Source organism: Lacerta agilis, chromosome 17, assembly GCF_009819535.1.
Source record: "Lacerta agilis isolate rLacAgi1 chromosome 17, rLacAgi1.pri, whole genome shotgun sequence".
NCBI lineage: Eukaryota > Metazoa > Chordata > Lepidosauria > Squamata > Lacertidae > Lacerta > Lacerta agilis.
In genome coordinates this window covers 4,479,900-4,503,985 of record NC_046328.1, presented here as the reverse complement: position 1 = coordinate 4,503,985, position 24,086 = coordinate 4,479,900, and the positions used below count along the sequence as shown (strand labels likewise).

The 24,086-nt window shown below is 48.5% G+C and overlaps 1 protein-coding gene across 1 annotated transcript in view; it reads right to left on the bottom strand.

Annotated features, from left to right (window-relative positions):
* The window catches only part of CFAP251 (cilia and flagella associated protein 251), a 32,034-nt gene extending 8,958 nt beyond the window's left edge, over positions 1 to 23,076 (bottom strand). The window contains exons 1-16 of the mRNA XM_033136090.1: positions 22,883 to 23,076; positions 20,908 to 21,507; positions 19,974 to 20,114; positions 18,245 to 18,354; positions 17,919 to 18,027; positions 17,219 to 17,299; positions 16,296 to 16,373; positions 15,715 to 15,759; positions 12,742 to 12,959; positions 9,754 to 9,945; positions 9,107 to 9,354; positions 7,750 to 7,901; positions 6,970 to 7,143; positions 4,738 to 4,922; positions 3,593 to 3,707; positions 2,160 to 2,323 (exon numbers count right to left, since the gene is read on the bottom strand). Of these exons, the coding sequence (XP_032991981.1) occupies positions 2,160 to 2,323; positions 3,593 to 3,707; positions 4,738 to 4,922; positions 6,970 to 7,143; positions 7,750 to 7,901; positions 9,107 to 9,354; positions 9,754 to 9,945; positions 12,742 to 12,959; positions 15,715 to 15,759; positions 16,296 to 16,373; positions 17,219 to 17,299; positions 17,919 to 18,027; positions 18,245 to 18,354; positions 19,974 to 20,114; positions 20,908 to 21,507; positions 22,883 to 22,999 (2,729 nt within the window). The 5' untranslated portion in view covers positions 23,000 to 23,076. The remainder of the gene's footprint in view (positions 1 to 2,159; positions 2,324 to 3,592; positions 3,708 to 4,737; positions 4,923 to 6,969; positions 7,144 to 7,749; positions 7,902 to 9,106; positions 9,355 to 9,753; positions 9,946 to 12,741; positions 12,960 to 15,714; positions 15,760 to 16,295; positions 16,374 to 17,218; positions 17,300 to 17,918; positions 18,028 to 18,244; positions 18,355 to 19,973; positions 20,115 to 20,907; positions 21,508 to 22,882) is intronic.
* Positions 23,077 to 24,086: the final 1,010 nt, after the last annotated feature.

The following is a 24,086-nucleotide window of genomic DNA, read 5'->3' as shown; positions in this document are numbered from 1 at the left end:
GGGTGGAGCCTGGGCTGCTTGAAGAGTGCTTCATCCCCCCACACACACAACCGATGAGGAGTTCTGTGCAACTAGAATTGAATCTGTGCATGATTGAATCTAGCAGGGACGGGGGAGGTTTGCCAGGCCAAGGGCCACATCCCCTTCTGAACAACCTCCAGTGGGCCAGATGCAGAAGTGGGTGAAGCAGTAAATGTGGGTTTTACCTTAGTACAGTAGTCTGGTTCATACACAAACACACGTCCCTCTCTACCCTCCATCCAGACAAGCGAGAGCATGACCAGAGTTCAAGGACGCATATTCTAGTTAGCCTGAACCCACTTGTCCTGGCTCCCACTCTTCGCTTCAGGAAACCCAAAAGCTTTATTCAATAAATCAGCACATGGTCCCAGCATTAGCTCAAGTTAGACAAAAAAAAATCATTGCAATTACAAAGTGTAAATTGCAGCAAGGCTTACAAATTATTTTTGGATGGTTGTTTGCAAGCCTTGCTGAAGTACTTTGTAATTGCAATGGTATTTTGCCCTGCTTTATTGCAAATTTATTCTCCCTATCAATATGTTGTTGTTCTAGTCCTGCCTACGCTTAACCAACAGCCATGCTTAACCATGGTTTGGTGAGTGCCCCATCCCAGACATTTGCCAAGCTGGAAAACAAACCATGCATTGGGGAAAGAAACCTTTGCCCACCTTTGTCTGTGGCTTGTTGAACAAACTATAGTTAAAACAAACCATGGCTTGGTGTCATGCATGCACAGGGTGATTCCCAATATTTCCTCTTGCTTCAACCTCAAAGAGCAGCATAAATTTTGATCCATGCGCCTGCACCCTGGATGAGGCTGTGGCTTCTGCGATCAAAATGCTTGATGCTTCTCTATATAATTAAGTTAAACTTGGACATTAAATATTGCAGACACACAGAAGATGCCAAAGACAGCAGTAAACCACTAATTAGCCCATAAAGCTCTTTCCTCCATAAACAAACTACAAAGCCGTTCAAAACTGCCTGGACTCCAGCCAACAATTACAAAGAAGGATCATTTATATTCTAGTGCCTTCGTTTAAATCTTGCTCAGGCTGGACCTCCAACCGATTAAGTCACATAGACAAAGAGTGTGCATGTATGCACCTACGTGGAAAAAATATTACTAGTACAGCCGTCCCACTGCAATTGTATTTTTCCTGCTTGCTCTGATGCTAGCTAGCCAGATGCCCTGAAGCAGGGTGCAGAGAGGGAACCCGTGGCCCTTCGGATGTTGTGGGACTTCAGTTCCCATGACCCCTGGCAACTGGCCATGTGGACTGTGGCTGATGGGAGTTGTAATCCAACCACCTATCGGGAGCCAGAATGCCCGGGCATAGCACACACAACCTGCTGAAAATATCCTACAATTCCTGCAGTGTAGTATACAGGAGTAGAGGCTCAGGAAAGATCAGCAAGGGGGCTGCCCCCACGGCCTGAGGCTGCCACCTCACTTTGCCTAATGGGAGGGTTATTGTTTTGTTGTTTTGTTTCAATTATTCACCTGTGTTTTTATCTTGTATTTTATTGTGTGAACTGCCCTGAGGAGATCTTATGATGAAGGGCATTATATACATTTAGTAAACAAACAAAAAATAAGTAAATAGATGGGGCCAGCCCTGCATCGCAGCCAGTTTGGGATAATGCCTTTTACCCACACTCAAAAGCACTCTCAGGTGTGTGGCGGGGGGGGGGGGGTGTCTGTCAATTTCTCCCAGATTCTCTTTTTTTCAAATATAGTTCTCCACATTTCCACATCAGTTTGCATTAAAATAATTTTTAAGTCCTCATCAGCATTTTTTGTGTGTTTCTTGTAATAAACACACGGTAATCATTTCCCTCTAACTGAAATTAATATATGTATTTTAATTAAGACATGCATTTTAATGCACAATTTACCCTTGTATTTACATTTTTGTGCACAAAACTGTAGAACTGCACTGCAAAATCTGGAGAAGTCAAAATTTTTAAGGATGGCTGTGTTTCGATAAATGTGAATTAGTTAAGTCCCCCTTTAAACTTAAGTCGAACTGAATTGCTTCCCTCCTCCCAGCCCTTCAGTGGTTTGCTCTGCAAGTCCAACCTTGCTGGCCATCCCGGCATTGATCAGGGGAAGTGAAAACTCTGCTGTGACTTACACTAAATTAATGTCCCACTTCATCACAGTTAAGTCGTTACCGCCCGCCGTGAAGAGGTGGCACCCGTCGTAGGAGCACTCCAAGTTGGTGACGCCTGAAGGGTGGCAAATGAAAGCTGAGGACTTGTGTGGGTTCCCGTCTATGGGCAGTATCTGCAGGCCGACCTAGGGAAGAATGCAGAAAACCTGATGTGACTCTCCCCAAAGACTCACCTAGTCTGCCTCCCCACTCCGCAGCCTAGAGTGTACACCAGGGATGGGGAACCTTGAGCCCACCAGATGATGACAGACTGCAGCTCCCATCACCCTTGGCTGCTTGCCGGGCTGGCTGAGGCTGATGGGAGTTGGAGTCCAACATGGAGAAATAGCTCAGTTGGTTAGAGCGTGGTGCTGATAATGCCAAGGTTGCAAGTTCGGTCGCCGTATGGGACAGCCGCATATTCCTGCAATGCAGGGGGGTGGACTAGATGTTCCTCAGGGTCCCCTCCCAACTCTACAATTCTAGAATTCAATTCTACATACAGAAGGGCAGGGATTCTGAAATATACTCGGAGTCAAGTGTGGATTTCATGCTCTTTATTTAGCTCATAGTAGCAAGGAATGAAAGTTTCCCCAAAACGTCTGCTTTATATACACTATTTACACAATGGGCCCCACGTGATTGGCTAATTCTGGAATACTCCTGTGGGCCTATCAGGCTGCGGATTCACTTCCACCTGGAGCCGGATTGGGGCAGACTGCTGCATTCTGAATCCTATTGTTCTAGGACCAATCAGACTGCTGCATTCTGAATCCTATTGTTCTAGGACCAACCAGACTGCTGCGTTTTGGATCCTATTCAACTCAGTACATAACAGATTCCCCCATCCTTGGTGTTAAGGCCAAGGAATTCTCAACTGCTGTTCCCACCACAGCAGGTAAGTTGAGCAAGAAGACCTCTTTGAGGAATTTACCAAGGGCAGCCGAAGATTGCCACATCTCTTTGGCCATCTGCAAGCAGTTCAGGAACTGAGGGGACAGTTGGAGTCGTGCAACAGGCCAACAAAAGCCAGAAGACTTGGGTATTCCCTGCCATACTGGCTTTGAAAAAGGAGCAGACTGGGTTGGGAGAACCTGGGATGTCGCAACCATGTGCCTCAAAGCATATGACTTTGACAGCAATATATGGACAAAAATAAGTACGGTAGTTTACAATAAAGACGAAAGATCACGGCAATGTGCCTTGTAGCACTTTTTGTGGTTGTTCTATACAACTCTGCCTGTGCCTGGGATTGTGTACAATAATGTGCTCAACCCCCCACGGCTGTTCCTGACCGTTCGCCAATGTCGGTTGCAAGCCTCCCTAATTTTTGAGGAGGGCAGAGGTAGAATTGGGAGCCTATGGCAAGCCTCAAAGGGATTCAGGATGGGGCTGGTCCAAAGACCTTCACCTGCCTTGTCTTTTGTAATGTAGGCCAAGTACCGTCTCTGAGGATCATGTTCCTCTGTGAGTGGAAGCACCAGAATCTTCTCCAGGGGGGAGCCATAGGCTGGTCCCACAACAGTCTTTCTAAAATAAACAAAGCAACAACAGGAGCTCTTGAGCACCTGACCTTTAACAAATTAATCCAGGGATCACACCTAAGGATAGTGAAGGATATCAGGCATCCCACCTTCTCCCCGCCCCCACAAAAACATATTTGCGATTGCCCCACGTATATTAAAATCCTATATCGTGGTCATCTGATAAATCTTTGCCACCCCTTCATTCCCCACAGACTAGTTTCTCTCAGGTAACCCCTGTTCTACCCAATCTATTAAATATACATAAATATATGCATATCTGGGTATAGAATGCATTGTTTTTGGAGACAGGTCAAATTAACCTACAACTTAATAAAGATAAACTTACCACAAGGAAAGGGTAGGCAAAGCCTAGTATCCTGCTTTTCATTCCTTGCACTAAAGTGCCTCCATAAAAATGTAAACATGTGCTCTGCACTTTCCTCCCTAATGATAACAATGGGCTCCTGCTGATTAATCAACTGAAATTTCAGCTGATTTATCTGCAAATTAAAGCTTACAGTCCTAGTTACAGTATCTTCCCATAGACCTCCTAATGGAGGAAGGAGTTTCAGCACTGCAAAAGGAACCTGTGGCCAGAGATGATGGGAGCTGGAGTCCAACAACATCTGATAGACCTCAGGTTCCTCAGACTAGGGGGATAAGGTACCAGGGTCCACAGGGAAGCTAGTCGTCAGCAAGTTGTGTGACCAGGAAGGAAAGGGTTGTGTTTCAGAAGCAGCTATGAAAGGTCAGGTGGACCAGAGATAAGACATTGTAGCTCAGGAGAGGGAGGAGGTCAAGCTCAAGAAGACTGCAGATGAGCAGGTGGCAGGGCTGATACTGCAGCTGAGGTGGGGCCATTTCCGCACAGAGCTTTGTGCAACAGTGCATTGGTGGGAGTGCAGGTGGCGAGATGATCCTGGTTATCTGGAGTTGCACTTGGAAAGACACACAGATACAGCACTTACAGGGAGATAGGAGTGGGATAATTGCAGGAGACACGGAAGAAATAAACCAGAGGTTTACCAGGTTACCTGCACAATCTTGTGGTTACATTATACATTTTCATTTTGTACTGATCGTTGGCAGTGAGGAAAAAATATTCCGTGGTGAGAGGTGGGTACCAGGCGATGCACTTGGGGACGGCGTGTTGTTCGATGCGGTCCCTTCGGATGACAACCAGCTCATTCTTGACACTCTTCTCCAGGTCATATTCTACCTGGAAACAAGGTAACAGAGACCCAGTGATTGGGGGGGGGGTGTCCAAACATCTGTGTCCATCACTTGGTTCCCTGAAGCTGAATGTGTGAAAGTGACTCCACTGGGGGTGTGGAGGGATGTGAGAGAACCAGGGATGTGAGATAAATTCGATCCAGTTAACGCTCAAAGGTGAATCTAGCAAATTTACATTTTCTGAAACAATAGGCAAACTGCAACAGAACCCTCCTTCAAAATTTGCACTTTTCTGGATTTCATAATGCAGTTCTCCAGCCAAGTAATGTGTATAGAAATGTACGCACCAAAGTAAAGCGGGCAAGAAAATGCACAGATTAGTAAAACTAACATACCATGATGCATCCTTACAAGGGAAATGTCATGGATTTGTTGGACAAAGAGGAATGGTGGGAGGAGCAAGCTGGGGAACCCCCAAAGGAATCTCCAAGGAAAGAAGGCTCAGAGCCCAGGGACTGGTGGTGGGACAACGATGAGCAGTCAGAGGGAGAAGAGGAAGAAGACTGGGAGGAGGAGGAAGACTGGGAAGCTGAGGAGGTAACTGGGCTTAGTGAGCTGGTAGAGTCTGTGGCAGAGAGAAGTCCAGAATCAGAGGTAGAAGCTGCAGCAGGGGAGGAGTTAGGCTGGTGAAGAGTCACGGGGTCTCCCCCTCCTGCTGCAACAATCTCCCATCTCACTTTGTCTCCCAGAACCAGAAGAGGCATGAAAAGGACTGATGAGAGATCGGCGACACACAGACACAGTGATGGAATCTACACACATATAAAAAAGTTCTGAAAATGCCTTTTTTTAAAAAGTACCGTATTTTTACGTCTATAAGACGCCCCCATCTACAAGATGCCCCTTATTTTTGGGGACTCAAAATTTAGAAAATAGGGGGGATTGAGCTTTTGGGGAGGATTATTTGGGAGGAATGCCGAAAATCGCTCACCCGCCAGAACGCAGCACACAACCGCTCGCGTTGCAGCTGCCTGATTGCCACCATTAGCCCTCCTGCTTGACACTGCGGCAGCCAACAGACAGCTGCCTATTGCAGGAGCTTGCTGCGAAAAGGGCAGCTGTCTATTGGCTGCCGCAATGGCAAGCAGGAGGGCTAATGGCGGCGATCAGGCAGCTGCGAAGCAAGCAGCTGTGTGCTGCGTTCTGGCGGGTGAGCGATTGTCGGCATTCCCCCCACAACAATCAAGCGGCCAATGCCAAAAATTGCTCACCCGCCAGAACGAAGCGCAAGCACAAGTTTTTAAGCTGTGATTGGCCGCTTGATTGTTGGGGGGGGGGAGATGCCAAAAATCGCCGTTTACAATCTCAGGCTTGCACCAAAAAACCGTTCACACACACCCCTCAGCACTACCCGTGTATAAGACAAGCCTAAATTTTGAACCTCATTTTTCGGTCATAAAAGCTCGTCTTATACACAGAAAAGTATGTTATATTGAGTTTTCCGTAAGGTTCACCATCACCATCTGGTGTCACATTGTATACTGCACTTAAAACGTACTTAAAATGTTTTATTTGCAGCTGTATAGCTGAGTCCAGTCCCCGATTGCTTGGGAAAAAACCTCAAGATGAAGGGACTTAGGCAGCTCCAGGGAGGCAGGGGCCTTCAGCCTCAGCAATTGCTTCATGGGGGCAAGACCTACTAGAATCCTGCGCAGATCCTGTTTCTGCTAATAAAGAGTTAACTCCCAACTTGCATGGTGTGATTTACTGCTGGCTTGCTCCTGACAGGAAATGATGCTTTGCAAAAAGGTATGTATTAAGAAAACTGCAAACTAATATGTGTGCATTAGGAGAAATGCTGGTGCATTTGACCGAATGTGTGGTGGAATGAGCTTGGTATTCAACCCTTGCTGAACCTCCACAGGGCTGAAGTTGCAGAGTGGGGGCCAGTCATGGCCATTGGGCAACCTGACTTGACCTCCCGAGTCCCTGGTCCCCAGCTTGCAATGGCTCTGCTCTGAAACCTCTCCAGGCTGACACATCTCTATGCAGCTCAGCATGACCAGAAACTGTGTCCGGCTCACAGCACCTACCAAGAGTCGATCTTCGCCAAGAGTTAAGAGCCAAGGCTCATCACTGTCCAAGTGAACCCCAAAGAGAATGGTGCGAATGGGCTTGTAGTGGGAGTGCAAGGCTGCAAGGCGGTCCCAGACTTTCTTCCCCTCAACCATGGTTTGTTTGTAAAGGTTCAATGAGATGTTTTCATCCTGAAAGGCAATTAAAGAAAAACCCCACTTTGTATCAATGAATCATTTCTCTCTTTCCTTTCGTTTTTCCTTTGCCACAGCAGCACAGCCGTTTAGAGCGCTGGACTTTGATAGCTGCCCTATACTGAGTCAGACCACTGCTCTGTGTAGCTCAGTACTACCTACACGGGCTGGCAGCGGCGCTTCAGACAGGGGTCCCTCCCAGCCCTACCTGGAGATGCCATCGGGGTTTGAACCCGGAACCTGTGGCAACGGCAGGCAAGGCTGGTAGCCCTGCCCCTGGGCTTCCAGCATGGAGAGATCTGGCTTCAAATCCCTTCTTGGCCGTGAAAGCTCATTGCGGTCACTATCTGCCTTTTCAGCCTACCTTGCAAGGTTGTTAGGAATATAAAATGGGGGCAAGGGGGCAGGGTGAGAGAACCATGGACCCTGCTCTGAACCCCTCAAGGAAAGGGCCAAATTGTATTTGCAGTAAAACATTGACTCCATTTTCCGGGGAAGTAGATTACCTCAGACTGCTTCTGTGTTGTAGGGAGATGCAAGAAATGCTTCTGTAGGAATAAAGCGCTACATGACTCACACGTCGTAAGGGGAAGGGATACTCACTGCAGTCGCAAGATACTGGGAGTCAGGAGAGAAGCTCATGACAGTGATGGGAGTGCTGGAATATCGGAAAGGCTCTGGACAGTCGTTCTCCAAAGACATAGAATCCAAAATGTAAACACTTCCATCAATGAATCCAGCTGCCAATAAGGAACCTAAAAAGCATGGGAGAGATAGCTGTTCCGCAAACTTTTCATCCCAGTAAGATTGGATGATCTAAGGCAGCTGACCCCTGCCTGGCTTACTCCAGATGTTTTGGACAACCACCATCATTAGCTCTGTGCTGGTTAAGATGGCGGGAGCTGCAGCACAAAACCTCTGGAGGGAACCAAGTCAGTGATGGCCGGTATAAGGCAACATCTTTTTCTACTGGTGAGAGGGTGGTTTCTCAAAATTAGGTGGGAAAGAATTAAAATGTTGGTTCCTCGTGGCAACTAATATAATGCTGTATTGGCAAGGACAAGATCTTTCCGTAGGGATATCTAAGACATTATTCCTGTCCAGCAATTTTAATTAAAAGCTGCCTGCTTGTGACTTCTGACTCTTATTTGCATTCTGTTCAAGAGATAGAGCCATCACCAATGAACCGACTTTTCATCCCTCCACAGGGAACAGATAACTCAAAGAGCAATTCCTCAGCTATGCTGAACAGGAAGCTGATAGGGGGAGACTCCACAAGGAAGAAGCATCTGATTAAAGGCACAGTAGCCCCCCAAAGGCTCAGTAGTTTGGCCCTGAAGTGCACTTATTTATTATTATTATTATTATTATTATTATTATTCAATTCTGCAAATCAGGTTTGAAAAATTATGGGAGGGCAACAGAAAGAATGCTAGAAATAATGTTTCCTTTAAAATGTGAATTAAAAGGATTAAAATTTAAAATTTAAAAAAAAAACTGCTGGTGCGGAAGCAATAAGAACAAACAAAAACCACTGTTAATGGCCAGCAATGGGGCCACTTCCTTGGAATCTTCCTCAGAAAGAGTCGATCTGATTTTGAGGATCTATAATGACAGAACTAGCATTGCTTAAGGATGTAAAGAAATATTGCAAAGGCATCAAGAGACTCAAACTCTCCCTTCCCTTCAAAGGAAACGAACCCTACACACACCCCACCCTGCCAAAAATCTCCCCAGACTTCCTTTTGCAGGGGCGAAACTAGGCTTTATTTCACCCAGGTTAAAGACCCAGTTTGGCACACCCGCACCCAGGCATTTGCATGCACAAACAGGCTTGGAGCCTCAATGGTGCCCCTTTGGAGGCTTCACATGGGGCAAAAAGCCTGGCTAGCCTCCCCCCACCCCCCACCCCAGTAGCTACAGCGCTGCCTTTTGCAAAGGAAGGAGTATGGATCAATACCACTGGAGTCATAGCAGAGGCTCTGGATACTTTCACCCTTAAAGATTCGGCTAATGAGGTATTTATTGATCTTGTAGTTCCACACTTTCAGGAGCCCGCAGAAACTCCCCTTGGCCATGAGAGGTTTGCTTGGGTGGCAGCTGATGGCATGGACGGCGTACTTGGGCTCCTCTAGGCACTTGCTGACTTTCGTCCCTTCCGTCTTGACGTGGATCACCAACGCATCCGCCGTGGAAATAACAAAATTCCTGCACCATGAAAAAGAAACTGAATTTTGATTCATACTCATAGGCAAACTCGGCCCTCCAGATGTTTTTGGCCTACAACTCCCATGATCCCTAGCTAGCAGGGACAGTGGTCAGGGATGGTGGGAATTGCAGCCCCAAAACATCTGGAGGGCTGAGTTTGCCTGTGCCTGATCCAGAGTAACATGCTGAGGCAGTGAATATGATTATTTCTACCATTGGTCTCAGTTTTTCCATATGGTTCATTGTATAACTAACTTCTTTGTGACTGATATATACACAGAAAATGAATGTGGAGCTGCACAGATGGCCTTAAGTGGTGGCAGCTTTTCTGAGAACATCACCATGAGTAGAAAATAGCCCTGCAGGGTGGGACCAAACGCGATTCTCTTCAGTTCTCACCTGACAATAAAGGGAAGCCCTGCTAAAGTGGAAGAAGTGGGGAAATTGGTGGTGTCCACGGGACACATCGGTTTCTTGGAGAAGGATATGGATCGGATGCATCCCAGTTTAAACTGGCTGTACCAGTGAAGCAGCTGCAGGTCTCCATCATAGAATTTCACATGGCCTTTCACATCACAGGTCACAAAATTCCTGAAAGGAAAATCAATTTGATGTAGAGACCTGCCATCCACTGGCCACAAAGAATAATATTAAAACCTAAAATAGGTAATATACTATTGCTCTGGATTTGCCTCTTAAAAGAAAAACCTAGCTACAGGGGTGGACCGAGGACATTTTGCTTCCTGGGGCAAAGGACAAGGTGAGGTGAGTGCCTCAGGTGGCAAGATCCACAGGTTAGCAGATTCTGATGTAGATCTTTACCGCCCACCTTGTTACCGGTGTATACAGTATCTTCATTCATCCCCTCTTCCCTGGCAGGGAGAGGGGCGCCATTTTGTGGTTCGCCTCAGGTCCCACAATGCCTTGGCACCCATTATCTGTATCCAAGTCAGCAAGACTGCAGCTGAATGTCGAAGGCAAGCAGTGGGGAGCACCTCTGCCATACCTGAGTGCAGCACACCAGCTCAGAGGAGGCAGAACAGGGTGCAAGACACATACAGCTCTGCATCTGCTGCCTGCTGTAGACATTTCACTCTGTCCTGCAGAGTCAGAATCTGGACAAACATAATGTGAATGGCTTCTACTGGCAGCTAAGGGCCACAAAATAGGGAGCACAGGGCATCATTATTATCAGGACCAATGTCCGTCATCAGAAAGAACTCTACCTCAACCAAGTATTGAAAGTAGATAGGAAAAGCCATAGCTCAGTGGTAGAGCACCTGTATTCAGGTGGTCCCAGGTTCAATCCCCAGTGGCTATGTCCCCTGCCCAAAACCCTAGAGAGCTGCTGCCAGTCTGTGTAGACAATATTGGGCTAGGTTGACTAATAATCTGGCTCATCATAGGGCAGTTTTCTATATTCTAACTATTATGTATATTGTTCAGACCATGTCTGTCTTTTATCCTTTGAGGGCCAGCCCTGTCATTAGGAAGGGGGGTGGGGGTGGCAAACACTGCCAAAGTCTGAGAAGATGCATTGCCTGGCCAGCAGCTTAATGTCACCACTTGGGGAAGAGGGCATCGTCTTGCAGCCATTTTTTAAAATATTTTTATTAAAGATTTTCTTGATTTACAAAGGTAGTGCAATGTCTGTATTTTTCCGTTTAACATTTTTACAAATCAGTTTTTGTTGTTGAGACATTAGGAAGAAAAGGGGGAGAGAGGTGGGTGGGATGGGGGGATAGGTGGGGTGGGGTGACGATGTTTCTATTTTACTTAATATGAGTAGGGTTTGGTGTCAAGTAGTATGGGAAACAGCCCTACTAGAAAAACTAACCAGTAACCTGAAACTGACACGGGGACAAACAGAAGAAGACACCTTCACCCCGGCATGGTTCCCCTTCATCACACACACAGCCCAACAAGACAATGACAAAAATCTTGCAGCCATTGTTGAGGCCAAATTCAACAGTTTTGGTAGGTGGGATGGAGTGAGGGCTGCCATCTCTTCCTTCACCTCAGGCAGCAAAACATCTTTGGTCAGGCCTTGTTTTGAATGAGGCAGGTGAGGAGGTGTGCTTTGGAAATCTCATTGCAAATATTTATTTCCAAGGGGAGGGGGAAATTTGCTGGCAATCAGTTAGTGGAACTACAGAGAAGTAAGAGAATTTGGCTAAACAATTCCTTCCTCTTGCACTAAACCAGGCATAGGCAACCTTCGGCTCTCCAGATGTTTTGGCCTACAACTCCCATGATCCCTAGCTAACAGGACCAGTGGTCAGGGATGATGGGAATTGTAGTCCGAAACATCTGGAGAGCCGAAGGTTGCTGACCCCTGCACTAAACTATGTTTCTTGGGACTCTTTGGCTCTCTGGGGTTCAGTTAGCAATTCAGACAGTCCCTCCAGGGAGCCCATGTCACAGATGTTGAAGCTCTGGCCCTTGTGACAGAGCAGGTCCTGTGATAAATAATATGTTGTCTTCATTGCCAGGGCAGCTGCTTGGCCTGCAACCACATCTAGTGCTGCCTTGGTCTTCTCATAGAGCTGGTCTGCAATCCATCGCTTGCTTTTGCACTTTTCTCTGTTCCCGAATGCAGCAGCGCCCTCTGCTGGGTAAGATTTGGGAACTTCTCTTAACACTCGCCAGGTGTCCCATAAATGACAGCCAAACTAAATACAGTACAGTTACGCAGCAGTGGAAGGAGGGGTGAATCGGATCAGAAGAGTGGCAGGCTGCATTTGGGCTGGGGTTGCTAGCTCAGCAGCATCCCAGACCCTAAGATTTCAGGGCCCAAACCTGAGACCCCCTGATGATGTCATGGGGTCCCAGTGATGTCATAGAGGTGGCCCCTGGAAAGTCTGTGCAATATGTGTAGAGATGGGGGTTAATGGGACAGGGGAAGAACAAGGGAAGGAGGGCAGACCCCGTGCCCTGAGAGTCAATCCAATAATTTGCAGCTGGCTACTGCTGAGCTGATGACTGCAAGCTGCACACGTTGTCTTCCTAATTAATAAATTACATTACATTAAATTAAGGTCCCTCTCTCTCACACACCCCGAGATTCAAGCCCTCCTCCTGCCACCTGGAGGGGGCCAGGCAAGCCCCGAGGCTTCAGGTCAGCCCTGAAGGGTCTGGCAACTCTAACTGGGGCTATTGGTGACAGGTTCCGCCCCCCGCCCCTGTAGGGGCAGGATGGGCCTGTTAAGATGGCCTTCTCCCAGAGACATATGGAATCTAAGGATCTGCTGAATACTTTTGTGGATTTTCCACTTGGCCTGGCTGGTCTTCCATGGATGCACTCATGGCTGAAGATCTAGCATGGTCGCTTGATGCCCAGACGACAAGGCAGATGTGATATGTAAACCTGAGAGATAAGCTGCTCACTTGTCTGTGGTGGCCAGCACTGTGATCCCATCCCGCTGCAAGTGCACCAGCTTGATGGCTTTCATGTTGTAGGGTTTGACGTGCACGGCAGAAGACTTGGAGGGAGGGCAAACGGCATCCCAGACCACCAGCTTCCCTTCCATAGTCCCAGTAATGGCTTGCGTAGTGCTGAAGTGGAAAATGGTCTGGCAGAAGATCCCCACGACCTTGTTGAATGACTGGAGAAGGGAGAAAGGGAAAAATGCCCTTCGCCACCAAGCAAAACACAAAGCAGCCAGCTACAGAAGAGCTTTCAAATGCATACAAGTGGCAGAGAGCAGAGATAGAAGAATGTGAGCTCTCTCTGCAGTTCTCTTTTTTTCCAATTTTAAGTTCAGTTTGTACCCCCACTTCCGCATCAGTTGGCGAATCTTTATTTTAAAAATTCTACAGCTGCATTTTCCTGCACAATCCTCCCAATGGACACTTTTCTGCAAGCCAACACAACGCATTTTGCACATCACTTCCAATAACATACACGTTCTTGTGCCCTGTGTGCCATCATATATGAGGTTTTTGCTTGCCAAACTGCATCACCTAATTCAGACACAAGCACGTTGTTTCAGTTTGCATACTGTTTCAGGGAGTGTGAATTAAGTGGACTTGCATTAGAAGCAAATTCCTCACCTGTCCCTACCAGAGAATAAGAGAGGGCAGTATGGGTGGGTGTGTTTTCAGTGGTTCTCACCCCCACCCCCAGCGCTGCACTAACAGCGAGCACAGCTCCTCTGCCTCATCCATATAACTAAGAGAAACAAAGGAGATCGGGGAGAGGTGGAAGAGAGAAAGAGAGGAAGGAAGGAAGACTTGGGCATAGGCACAGGGCACAATTTGCACAAAACACTGCATATGCTAACTTTTATGTGAAAATACAAATTTAAGCCTCTGAGCCAATTGTGATGTTGTGTGGCTGAAGGCTTGTTGGCCCCTGCACTTAGCAGTATGTTCAAGAGCCCTATAAACAAGGTTTTGTTTGTTTGTTTTTTAAAGGCAGGAGGATAGTGGGCAGGAGCTCTGAGGACCAGGGCAAAGACCCCAGGCCACACCCTTACGACACTCCTGAAAGAAAGAAGGAAAGAGGGAAACATTAGAAAGGAAGAGAGGAAGGAGGAGAGACTGTCATATGCTAATGTAAGGTAGTGGTTTGAGTGGTGGACTAGGATCTGGGTCAACCAGGGTTCGAATTCCCACTCAGCCATGAAGTTCACTGGGTGACCTTGGGCCAGTCACTGCCTCTCAGCCTAACCCACCTTGCAGGGTTGTTGTGGGGACTTAAGGAGAACCATGTATGCCACCTCAAGCCAAGACATTTTGGCACTTGAAGTGAGCCACAAAAGGAAACCCTCCCCCCCCCCCCCCGCCAGGGAACAAGGGGTGAGTGAAGCTCTACTTTGGGCACAAGGGTAGGAAGAGACCAGCAATGCCTCCTATTTGCCAAGAGGCTGGCGAGGAGGTGGCAGATCCACCCTTCAAAGCGTGTGCCACAGCCATCGCTGCCACTGTGTTGGCAGCAGCGGGTGACACGTTCCTATGAGGCCAGACCAGCTGCCCCTGTGAATCCTGCCACCTGAGGCAGCCGCCTCGCCTCGCCTCATGGATGAGCCAGACTTACCTTGAGCTCTTTGGAGAAAAAGGTGGGATAGAAATGCAGTTAATAAATAATAAATAAATATTGACTCAAGGTTACGAAAATGGAGGGAGGAGAGGGAACTTTCTGACAGTAAAAGCTATTTGGCAGTGGAACAGACACCCTTGGATTGTGGTAGTAGACTCTCCTTCCTTGGAGGTTTTTAAGCAGAGGTTGGGTGAGCATCTGTCATGGATGTTTTAGTTGAGATTCCTACACTGCAGGGGGTTGAGCTAGATGATCTTCAGGGTTCCTTCCAACTCTACAATTCTATGCTTCTATTATCCTTATTAATCTCCGGGTTCCCAGCAGCACAAAACCCTTTGTTCCCACTGCACAAAATGTGCTGAGCTGCCGGTTCAGAATATACTCTGGAGCACAACTGCAGAGTATTTTTGCCCTCCTCCGCTCTCCGCAAACCCAGCCACAGCCCTCAAAATCCGTTTGCTGCTGCTTGGGCTGGGCAGGCTGGTGGGCAGAGTGTGCAGCACGCCAGCCTCAAGATCTGTGGAACGCCCTCCCATCAGATGTCAAGGAAATAAACAACTATCCGACTTTTAGAAGACATCTGAAGGCAACCCTGTTTAGAGAAGTTTTTAATGTTCTGTTGAAACCTGCCCAGAGTGGCTGGGGAAACCCAGCCAGATGGGCGGGGTAGAAATATTAGGTGGTTGTTGTTGTTGTTGTTGTTGTTAGTTCAGCAATTACACATTCAAAACAGAATGAGTCAAATGACTGAATACAAGCAGCAGGGCTGGATGGGATGACATGCCCTCCAGGTTAAAGGTTTCCTTTCAGTTTAATTGCGCCATCAAGGTACCAACAGTCAAGTCTTTAAACTGTTTACAACACTGGCCTTGGACTGGAGATAGCCAGGGTCAGCCAATTGTGTGAATTGGCCTCTGGGTGTCTAATCAGCCGTGGTGAGTTTGCACACAGATATTCTGGTCACCTGCTTTTGCTGAAGGACTCTGGATTTGCTTGCTGCAGAACCATAACACAAAACATAGGAGCCCACTCCTAGGGGCTGCGGTCCCTTTGCCTCCCCATAAAATATTTGAGCCCCACCCCCAGTTGATGGGTGGTGCTGAGAAGGAGCAGCAGCAACAGATGCCACTGCCTGCTTGCCCACTGCCTCTCTGCCTGGCAAGCAAGTGGGGGGCACCATGCTGAAGAAGACGACGGGCAGCAGGTGAAAACAACAACAGTGGAGGTGAGATAGAGGAAGAGCAGGAGGGCACCTTGCGCAAAGGTCCTCCAAAGGGGTCAGTTCTGTACATGCCTAAGGTGTTTGATGCAATACTCACTTTATCTGTCAGGATGGGAGCATGGTAGTGCAAGATGTCGGCATTCTAAGGAGACATGGAGGGAAAAAAACAGAATCAAATCTCAAACACCACCAAGGCCTGTCTCCCACCCCTCCACTTCACTGTGAGCAGCCCATTTCCAGGAAGCTTATTATTCTAAGAATCTTCTAACATCATTTTCTTCTTCCCTCCCCATCGCTTTTTCCTTTCGTGCCATGTCTTTATATAACAAGGGCAGAGCCTGTGTCTTGTTTTTGTTGGTCTACAAGCCTTCTGGGAACCCTGCCAGCTGATGAACGGAGGATAAATGCATTGTATGTGTTAATGAATGAACCTGGGACCTTCTGTGTGCAAACCAAAAGCTGAGTTATGGCCCCTCCCCAACATTTTCAGAAGTGCCGGCACTACCCAGGCCAAAGGCAGCCTTGAACCTTGGCTGGGATTTCCAGGAGGCTGAATTCTGACCATATCTGTGTTGGAGCTGTGCAGTCATAAAACAGAGAACACCTACACCCCCCGTGGACATATTACCAGCTAAAACAACATACCAAAGTACGGCAGACATTTTTATTCCAACTTACCCATATGTAGAAGATGACTTGAATTTTACTGTTGCTGACCAGCTCTTTATGGTCTCGGGAGTTAAAGGCAATGTAATTCTGGAAAAAAGAACAAGCTCAGAGGTGACAGCAGCAGCATAATGACACTTCAGCTCATGGCACTTAGAATTTCTTTTGGAAGGTTACATAGAGTTTGACCCCCTAAGTCAGCCTTCCTCAAATGGATACCTCCCTCCAGATGTCTCAGACCGCAACTCAGACCGTGTGGTCAATGGGCAGGGATGATAGGAGTTGTAGTCCAGAACATCCGGAAAGCTTCAGGTTGGGAAAGGCTGCTTTAAATGAAATCTGTTGCCTAAGTATTAACTAAGAGTCAGTTCACACAGATTTTTTTCTGCTACACTGATGAATTGTTGTTGTCTCTACAGGTAAGGGTTCACAGAATCAATATAGTGTGTGCACGCACACAAATGTCCACATCTATCTCAGTCGTACATATGCGGTGCTTAAAAAAAGAACGAGAAAAGCCTGTGTGATGCAGTGAATGGAGCATTTGGAATGGCGAGACCTGGGCTCAAATCCCCAGGTAGCTCATGCAGCGGCCACAGGCACGCCACAGCCTGGCCTATCTCACAGGCTGACAAGAAGGTAAAGGGGGCGGGGGGGGGTCCAATGTACCTTGCCTACAGCTCCATGGAGGGAAGGCTGAATACAAAGTAAGTAAGTGGGGAGGATGAAGGAGTCATCTAAGAGATCCTAAGAACAGCTTCACCACCACAAACAGGATACTACGGCAGGATTGCTCAGTTGCTCTTAGATGAAATGCTCTTACTTTGTTTTGGCTTTTAAATTGTGGATCTGGGCTCCCTGGAGGGGAAGGGGTGGGATATAAATCCAATCCACCCACCCACCCATCAATAAAACAAAACAAACCCATGTCTCACCTGGAAGCCAAACTGCGGCTGGATTTCTACGCTGCAGACAGGCTTTGTCTCAGGTGAGGTCCACCTCCAAATGCAAACTTTCTGATGTGATGAAGAAAGCATTTTAAGGAAACAAAATGGCATACTCTCCTAAGCCTTAACAGACCTTGCACACCCCCATGGCATACTACTCTGGACAAAACCTAACTGGGCATCGTGTCAGCACGATTATGGACAGGAGGGAGGTTACACCTTGTCCCAAAGACCTGCACTGACTGCCCATTTGTTAAGTCTCTGAGGCCCTTAACAGCTTGGGACCAGTTTGTTTGAAGGATTGCCTCACCCCAAAGGGTGTATACTTGTTCTAATACCACCCCAGTGTTGTTTTTTCCAGGAAAAAAATGGTTCCAGAACACACTTCCCTTGGAAGACCCACCCCAGAACCCAAAGAGGATCTCTTCAATCCATGTTCTGGGAAATCCTGACTCCTGAGTGCTTATAGCCCATTAAACAAAATTGTTCATGGCCTCCCCTCCCACCATCGAGAGTGCCCCCCTCACTTCTCTCCTCCATAATAATAATATTTATTATTTATACCCCGCCCATCTGGCTGGATTTCCCCAGCCACTCTGGATGGCTTCCAACAAAAATCAAAATACATTAAAATATCACACATTAAAGGCTTCCCTAGAGGATTCAGCACAGGAAATGCTTCCTTTACCTGCACTTCCCCAGCCCCGATGGTAGCCAGAAACTTGGAATCGTGGGAAATTGCGATGGCGCAGACTCCGCCCTCTGGGTGGCTGTCAAATATGGTGTGCACAGGAATCCTGGAGAACACAGCACACACTGAATGCTCTGAAATTGAAGCAGGTTCACTTTTGCCCTGGTGGGGCAGATGCAGCCGAGACCTTGACTTTATGGCTGCCCAATTACTCACCAAGTTTTAAGAGTCACGACACCAACGCTATTGGCAGCCAAGGCCAATGTGGGAGAGGTCTAACGCAGAAATAAATGGTTAGCAACCCTCCGCCACCAGATGCTTACGCAGAGTATCCGTCCCAAACAGTCACCATGCTCTGGGGGCCTCTGTCAGCTGTTGCTATCCACCTTCGGTCATCACTTATGCAGATGCAGGAAATGCTGCTTGTGTGTCCCTGGAAAGTCAAAGGAAGAGAGCGAGCCCTGGAGAGGAAATCTCCCTCAAGCCAGTATGCTAAATGTTGGACCCTTTTTTTATTGCGGGCATAACCTTGCGGGTAATCTGTCGAGGAATGTCAGGACCACTGCCGACGGCAGGTGCATACTTAGGGCAGCACACCCGGTTCCCCTACATGGGCGCAGGGGCACCTTCCCAAAGCCTAGTAAGCGTTGTACTTTGGGACAGAGGCGTGAGGGCTCTGACAGGGCCCTAGAGTCCTTACCCCAGCCTAGTTAGTGCTTGCCCAGCTTTGGGAAGGCAGCGTGAGAGCTGGAGGCCACAAATTTTGGCCTCAAACAGAGCGCCATATGATCCAAGGTCCTCCCCTGCCGATGGCCAGCGGCACCAGAGGGAAACGTGCTCTGGATTAAGTCGTCTACAGTAAAACCCTCCACCCTTCAGTTTTCACCATGGCGACTTCAGATTACAGTTCTCTCCGTTAGGCAAGATGCGCCGCCAAGGGCAAAGCAGCTGAAACAACAAGACAGGAAACAGGAAAAACCCTTCCAACACAGGACCCTTTTTCACCTGTGGTACAGGGCAAGATGGTGCCCTATCCAGTTTCATGTACAGAAGCTGACTGGACATGCTCTGGCAGCAGGGAAACTTCCTCCACTGTGCTTGAGGGCAGCAGACTAGCGGAAGGAACCTAGCATGGGGCAGCCAGGGAGTGGTGTTGGGATGATGGAGAGCTCTGTGTGTGCCCTGCAATCTGCCCGGCTGCTCCCTGAGGGGTAGCACAAGATGGCTGCCCCAACACCAGTGTGGAACTGCATCTGAATTGCCCAATCAGTCAGCTTCTGTGCACGGAACGGGATGGGCGCCATCTTGTTCTGTGCCTCAGCAGAGGAGCAGCAAGCCCAGAGGGTACCAGGGGCGACAATTTTTTTGTCACCCCCCGGGACCTGGGGCGGCGCCTGTATGGCACCTGGAACAAAGTGCGCATGTGCAGAATTCTGCGCATGCCACACATGCGCACTCCGTAGGGGGCCGCTCGCAAGCGGCAGCCCGTAGGCTGCCGTCTGCGAGCAGCAGCCCGTACGGACTTGCACGGGGACCTATGGGCTGTCATTCACACAGCAGCCTTGTAAGGCTGCCGTGCACGTGCAGCCCCGTATGGAGTGCACATGTGTGGCATCCCGCGCACGTGCACTCCGACCAGTACAGAGTGCACATGCACAGAATTCAGCACATGCGCACTCCGTACCGGGTGCTGCTCGTGGGCCCACCCCTCGCCTCTGTCGCCAAGCTGAGTGAGGCTTGCAGCAGGGCAAGGCTTGGGCATCGCGGGGTGAGGGGTGCGCCGAGTGTCACCCCCTCCAGGGTGGAACACGAGGCGCACCGCCCCCACCGCCCCCACCTTCCTACGCCACTGTGCCTCAGGCAGAAAAGACTCTCAAGTTGGCAGAGCAAAAAGAACAGGCCACGTGCCACACTCAGCTCTGTCCTCCAGCACCAGGTCAGCGCTGCTCCCTACTGCCATCTGCCTCAAGCCTCCTCCTCATTTGGCCTGATGGGAGGAGGAAAGGAGGGAACAAATGGGTTCTCCAGCACTGATACAGAACTGACCCCTACCTGGAGGAGATATTGCCTGTTCCTGAGGACATCATGGATCACGGCCATGTGAGCGGAGACGTATAAGATCACTCGGTAGTCTTCATCAAGCAGGTTGAAAACCGGGAGATCACTGTTATAGCCAAAGACCCAAGACAAACTCTGAAAGAGAAAGCCAGAGGGGGGAGGCTCTGCTTAGTAAAAAAATAAAATAAAATACACACACACAAACACACCCCAACATCAACATTTTTTACTGAGGTAAGCCCAACGGCACAACTGGTGCAAGTAATGAGTCCCAAGGAAGCATCATGGAGGGGCTGGTCAGAGCAGGACAGTGATGGGAGGGAACTGAAGGAGCTGCCTGTTGGCAACTCTGGGGAGGGAGAGCAGCTGTGCCAGGGAGAGTGGCGAGGCAGAGGAAGGGAGTTAGAAATGATGAGTCAAATCACATCACATAGCAGCAATATGCTAAGAGTTCCTGTCGTAAAATGTGCACAGCACTAAATGCAAAGTGTGGAAAGGCCCCCCCCCCCCAAGTGGCAATCACCACATATTGTGACCAAAAATGCCGTAAATTAAATTTGCATGCAACCATGAATTTTGTGCGCAAGGCCCACTCAGCCTGCTGGCTTGGCAATGCTCTCGTGAGATCTCACAAGGCTGCCAGAGTTCCCACAAGATCTTGTTGTGCAAACATCCCCACAGTTCCAGAGACGGCCTGTCCCAGTAAGCAGGACAGAGAGCTTAAGAGCTCTTTTCGCACGGTGAAAACCTTGCCATCATTTAATTTGTGGAATTCAAACTGACCGGCCTTCAATCACGCATGCATGAAGTCACACAAGTTCAATGTGCGTAAGATGTGATTGTATTTTACTGTAAGACGACAGAAAGGAGGTGGAGCCTCTCTTTCCATTGTTCTACTGACGCCACTCCCTTTCTGAGCAATACTCACAAGCGGGTGCGCCGAGAGCGGCCTGCTGGTCTCCTCTAATGTCATGCCAGGGAGGGCCGAAGAGACAGCGGACGACTCCTGCCCCTCAGCTGGAGTCAGGCTGCTGGCTGCAGTCGGTGCTTGGGAAGGGCCACTCTCTCCTTGGGATGTTTTCACCTCCGTTTGACGGCTGGCCCTTTCATCCTCACTTGAGGGCCCTGTGCCTCCAAGGGCAACGTTGACTTCATGGCTGACCTCGGCCTCGGCCTTTGTGGCCGGACTGACAGGCCCACCACTGCTTGCGGAGCTTGCAGCTTGTCCCGAGGCAAGGGGCTCTCCGGGACTCCCCACTACCTCTCTGGGGCTCCTGGCTTCCTCTCTCCTGGCAACACTCTGGGTGCGCATGAGGCCACGTCCTTCCTGTGCACCAGCCACGCTCCCTGCTTCCGGAGTAGGAGCAGGACCCGCACCTTGGTCTGCTGCTGCTGCTGCTTCCCTGGTGGGGGACTCTTGAGTCTTTTCGCTGCTGGTGGGAGGGCTTGCTCTTTCCTCAAGTGTCTGGTCTTCTACTTCTGGGACTCTGGGCTCTTCCTCCTCTGAAGGCTGCTTAGCCGCTATTTCCTAAGAAGCAAAACAAAGTTTTGGGTTGAACACCCTGCTTTGCAGAGGAGAGTTCTCTATTTAAACTGTCAGAGAGGGCTGTTCTCTCTTTGAAACTACCAAGTCCAGTCCAAAGAGGCAAAAGAAGGGAGAGGACACAGCTCTTGACCCTGACCATCAGAAGTTCCCTGGCTAGATTTCCCCACTATCATGAGATGGTTTAGTATTATCATCATTGCTGCTACTACTACCAGAAGTGGCCCAGGTGCCACATAATGCTCGTTTCGCAGCTGTAATGAATCAATCTTTAGAACTCCTTGGCTATTGACCTCAGGCAGATGCCTCTTTTCGGCACCTGCTAAAAACAATTTTCTTTAGGGAACTCTATCCAGACATGTAGAATGCTGACATGTGTTTTTATTTGCTTTTAGATTACCACTGATTATTAAAAATGTTTTAGCTGTTTTTATTGATAATTTTATTGTTTTATTCCTTTTGAAAACCACTTTGAGGGGTTTTTTGCAATCAAGGTGTATAATCATATGACACAAATAGATAATAAATAAATAAATAAATGTTAGCAGAGTACAAATGTTAAGATAAACAGATAAGTATATAATAGATTAACGGGGGGAACCAATAATATGTACATGCAAATGCATGAAAATGGCCTAATAATTCATTCTAATTTGTATTTCTATTAAGTTATGGCAATCATTGCTAAATCTGCACTTACAGACTTATAAATAGGCACTTGCAAGTTCAATGCAAATTGCCATCCACTTTGGTCTCCTTGCCTGCCTATGAACAAGCAACAATAACCCTCTGAGGATAGCACCCTCACAAAGCCAAAGTTTTGAAAAAGAGTGGGGAGAGGGGGTGCCCAGTTGTGAAGACCTTTGTAGGTTATACATTTTCAGTTTGCTTTAAGTGCTTGCAAAAATTGAATAGTTTATCAATTTCATGTGCAGAAGCCCAAACTGCAAAGCCCTGAATCTCTGCTCTCTGGTGTCCACCCGGCAATATTCCAAATACTTCCAGGTCTATCAATACTTTCATGAGAACTAGAAACATGATGTTTTTATTATTAGACTTTCAAAATGAAAGGTGATCTTCCTAGGACGCTGCATGCTGTGTGCCCAACTGCAGAACAAAAAGCCCTGTGTCTTTGGGCCACCGGGGCACCTCTGCTGATTTACGGGACTCACCATGACAAATGCTTTGTGTGAATACTTACACCAGGTAAACTGGTGGCTGCTGTGTTGTTGGAAGTTTCCAGTAGGGTCGGAGAGCTGCTGGTTTCTGCTGGGAGAACACCTTGGGAGGCCTGTGCTGGTGCCTCTCTGTCAAAAGTGACTTCCATGGGTTCTGCTGAAAATTGGGGCTGCGGACTTGCCTCCGAGTCCATAGCAGCACCCACAACCTCCATCTCTTCTCTTGGTGCCTCAGTCGCTTCCTCCGATTGTTTTGTCCCCTGAGAAGGGGATTCCGTTTCATTTGTGTCTTCCTCCATCTCCAAGGAACTTTACTGGAAACAAGCAGTCTTGTGCCCAGTGCGACTCAGGAACTCTTAAGAAACAAACAAACAAAATCAGTGCAGTTTTGAAAAGCACAATCTACCATATTGGTTCTCAGTGGTGCCCACTTGTATCCAAACACAGACAACAACCTGTTCCTTGATGTCACAAACCTCCATGCAAAGTTTGGCCATCATCTCTTAAGAGGTGTCCATAGGGACAGAGAACAGAAAAACGACTTTGTAAAATATACAGTATACAATTATGAAGCAAGCACCTGAGATTGCCCACTAATGAGGGGGGGAAATACTCCAGACTGCTCTTACGACTTTCATATTCTAGGCAACAATCTTAGCCCCACTTACCAAGGAGAGCAGAGTGCGGGGAGACCCAATGTGGCACAGTCGCAAAGAGCGCCAGACTAGAACCCAGGAGGGTAAAGGTAAAGGACCCCTGACAGTTAAGTCCAGTTGTGGATGACTCTGGGGTTGTGGTGCTCATCTCGCTTTACTGGTTGAGGGAGCCGGCGTTTGTCCGCAGCGCGGACAGCTTGCAAGTCATGTGGCCAGCATGACTAAGCAGATTCTGGTGAAACCAGAGCAGCACACGGAAACACTGTTTACCTTCCTGCCGGAGCAGTACCTATTTATCTACTTGCACTGGTGTGCTTTCAAACTGCTAGGTGGGCAGGAGCAGGGACCGAGCAACGGGAGCTCACCCCGTTGCGGGGATTCAAACTGCCGACCTTCTGATTGGCAAGTCCTAGGCTCAGCGGTTTAGACCACAGCGCCACCCACCAGGGTTCAAATCCCCCACTTGGGCACCACGAAGCCCACAGAGTGACGGCCTCGGGCCAGTCCTTGCCTCTCAGCCTACCCTACCTCGCAGGGTTGTTGTGGTGGGAGAGTGGGGGAGAACTACCCCGCGCAGGGGATCCCCTTGAGCTCCTTGGAGAGAAAAGGGTGGGGCGTGAATATGCAGCGCAATAAAGGCAGCAGAGCGACCTACCTCCTGCCCTGCCCCTTTGCAACAGACCCTCAGGAGCCCCGGGCCCGGCAGCTGTTTGGCTTCCTCCCCTTGTTG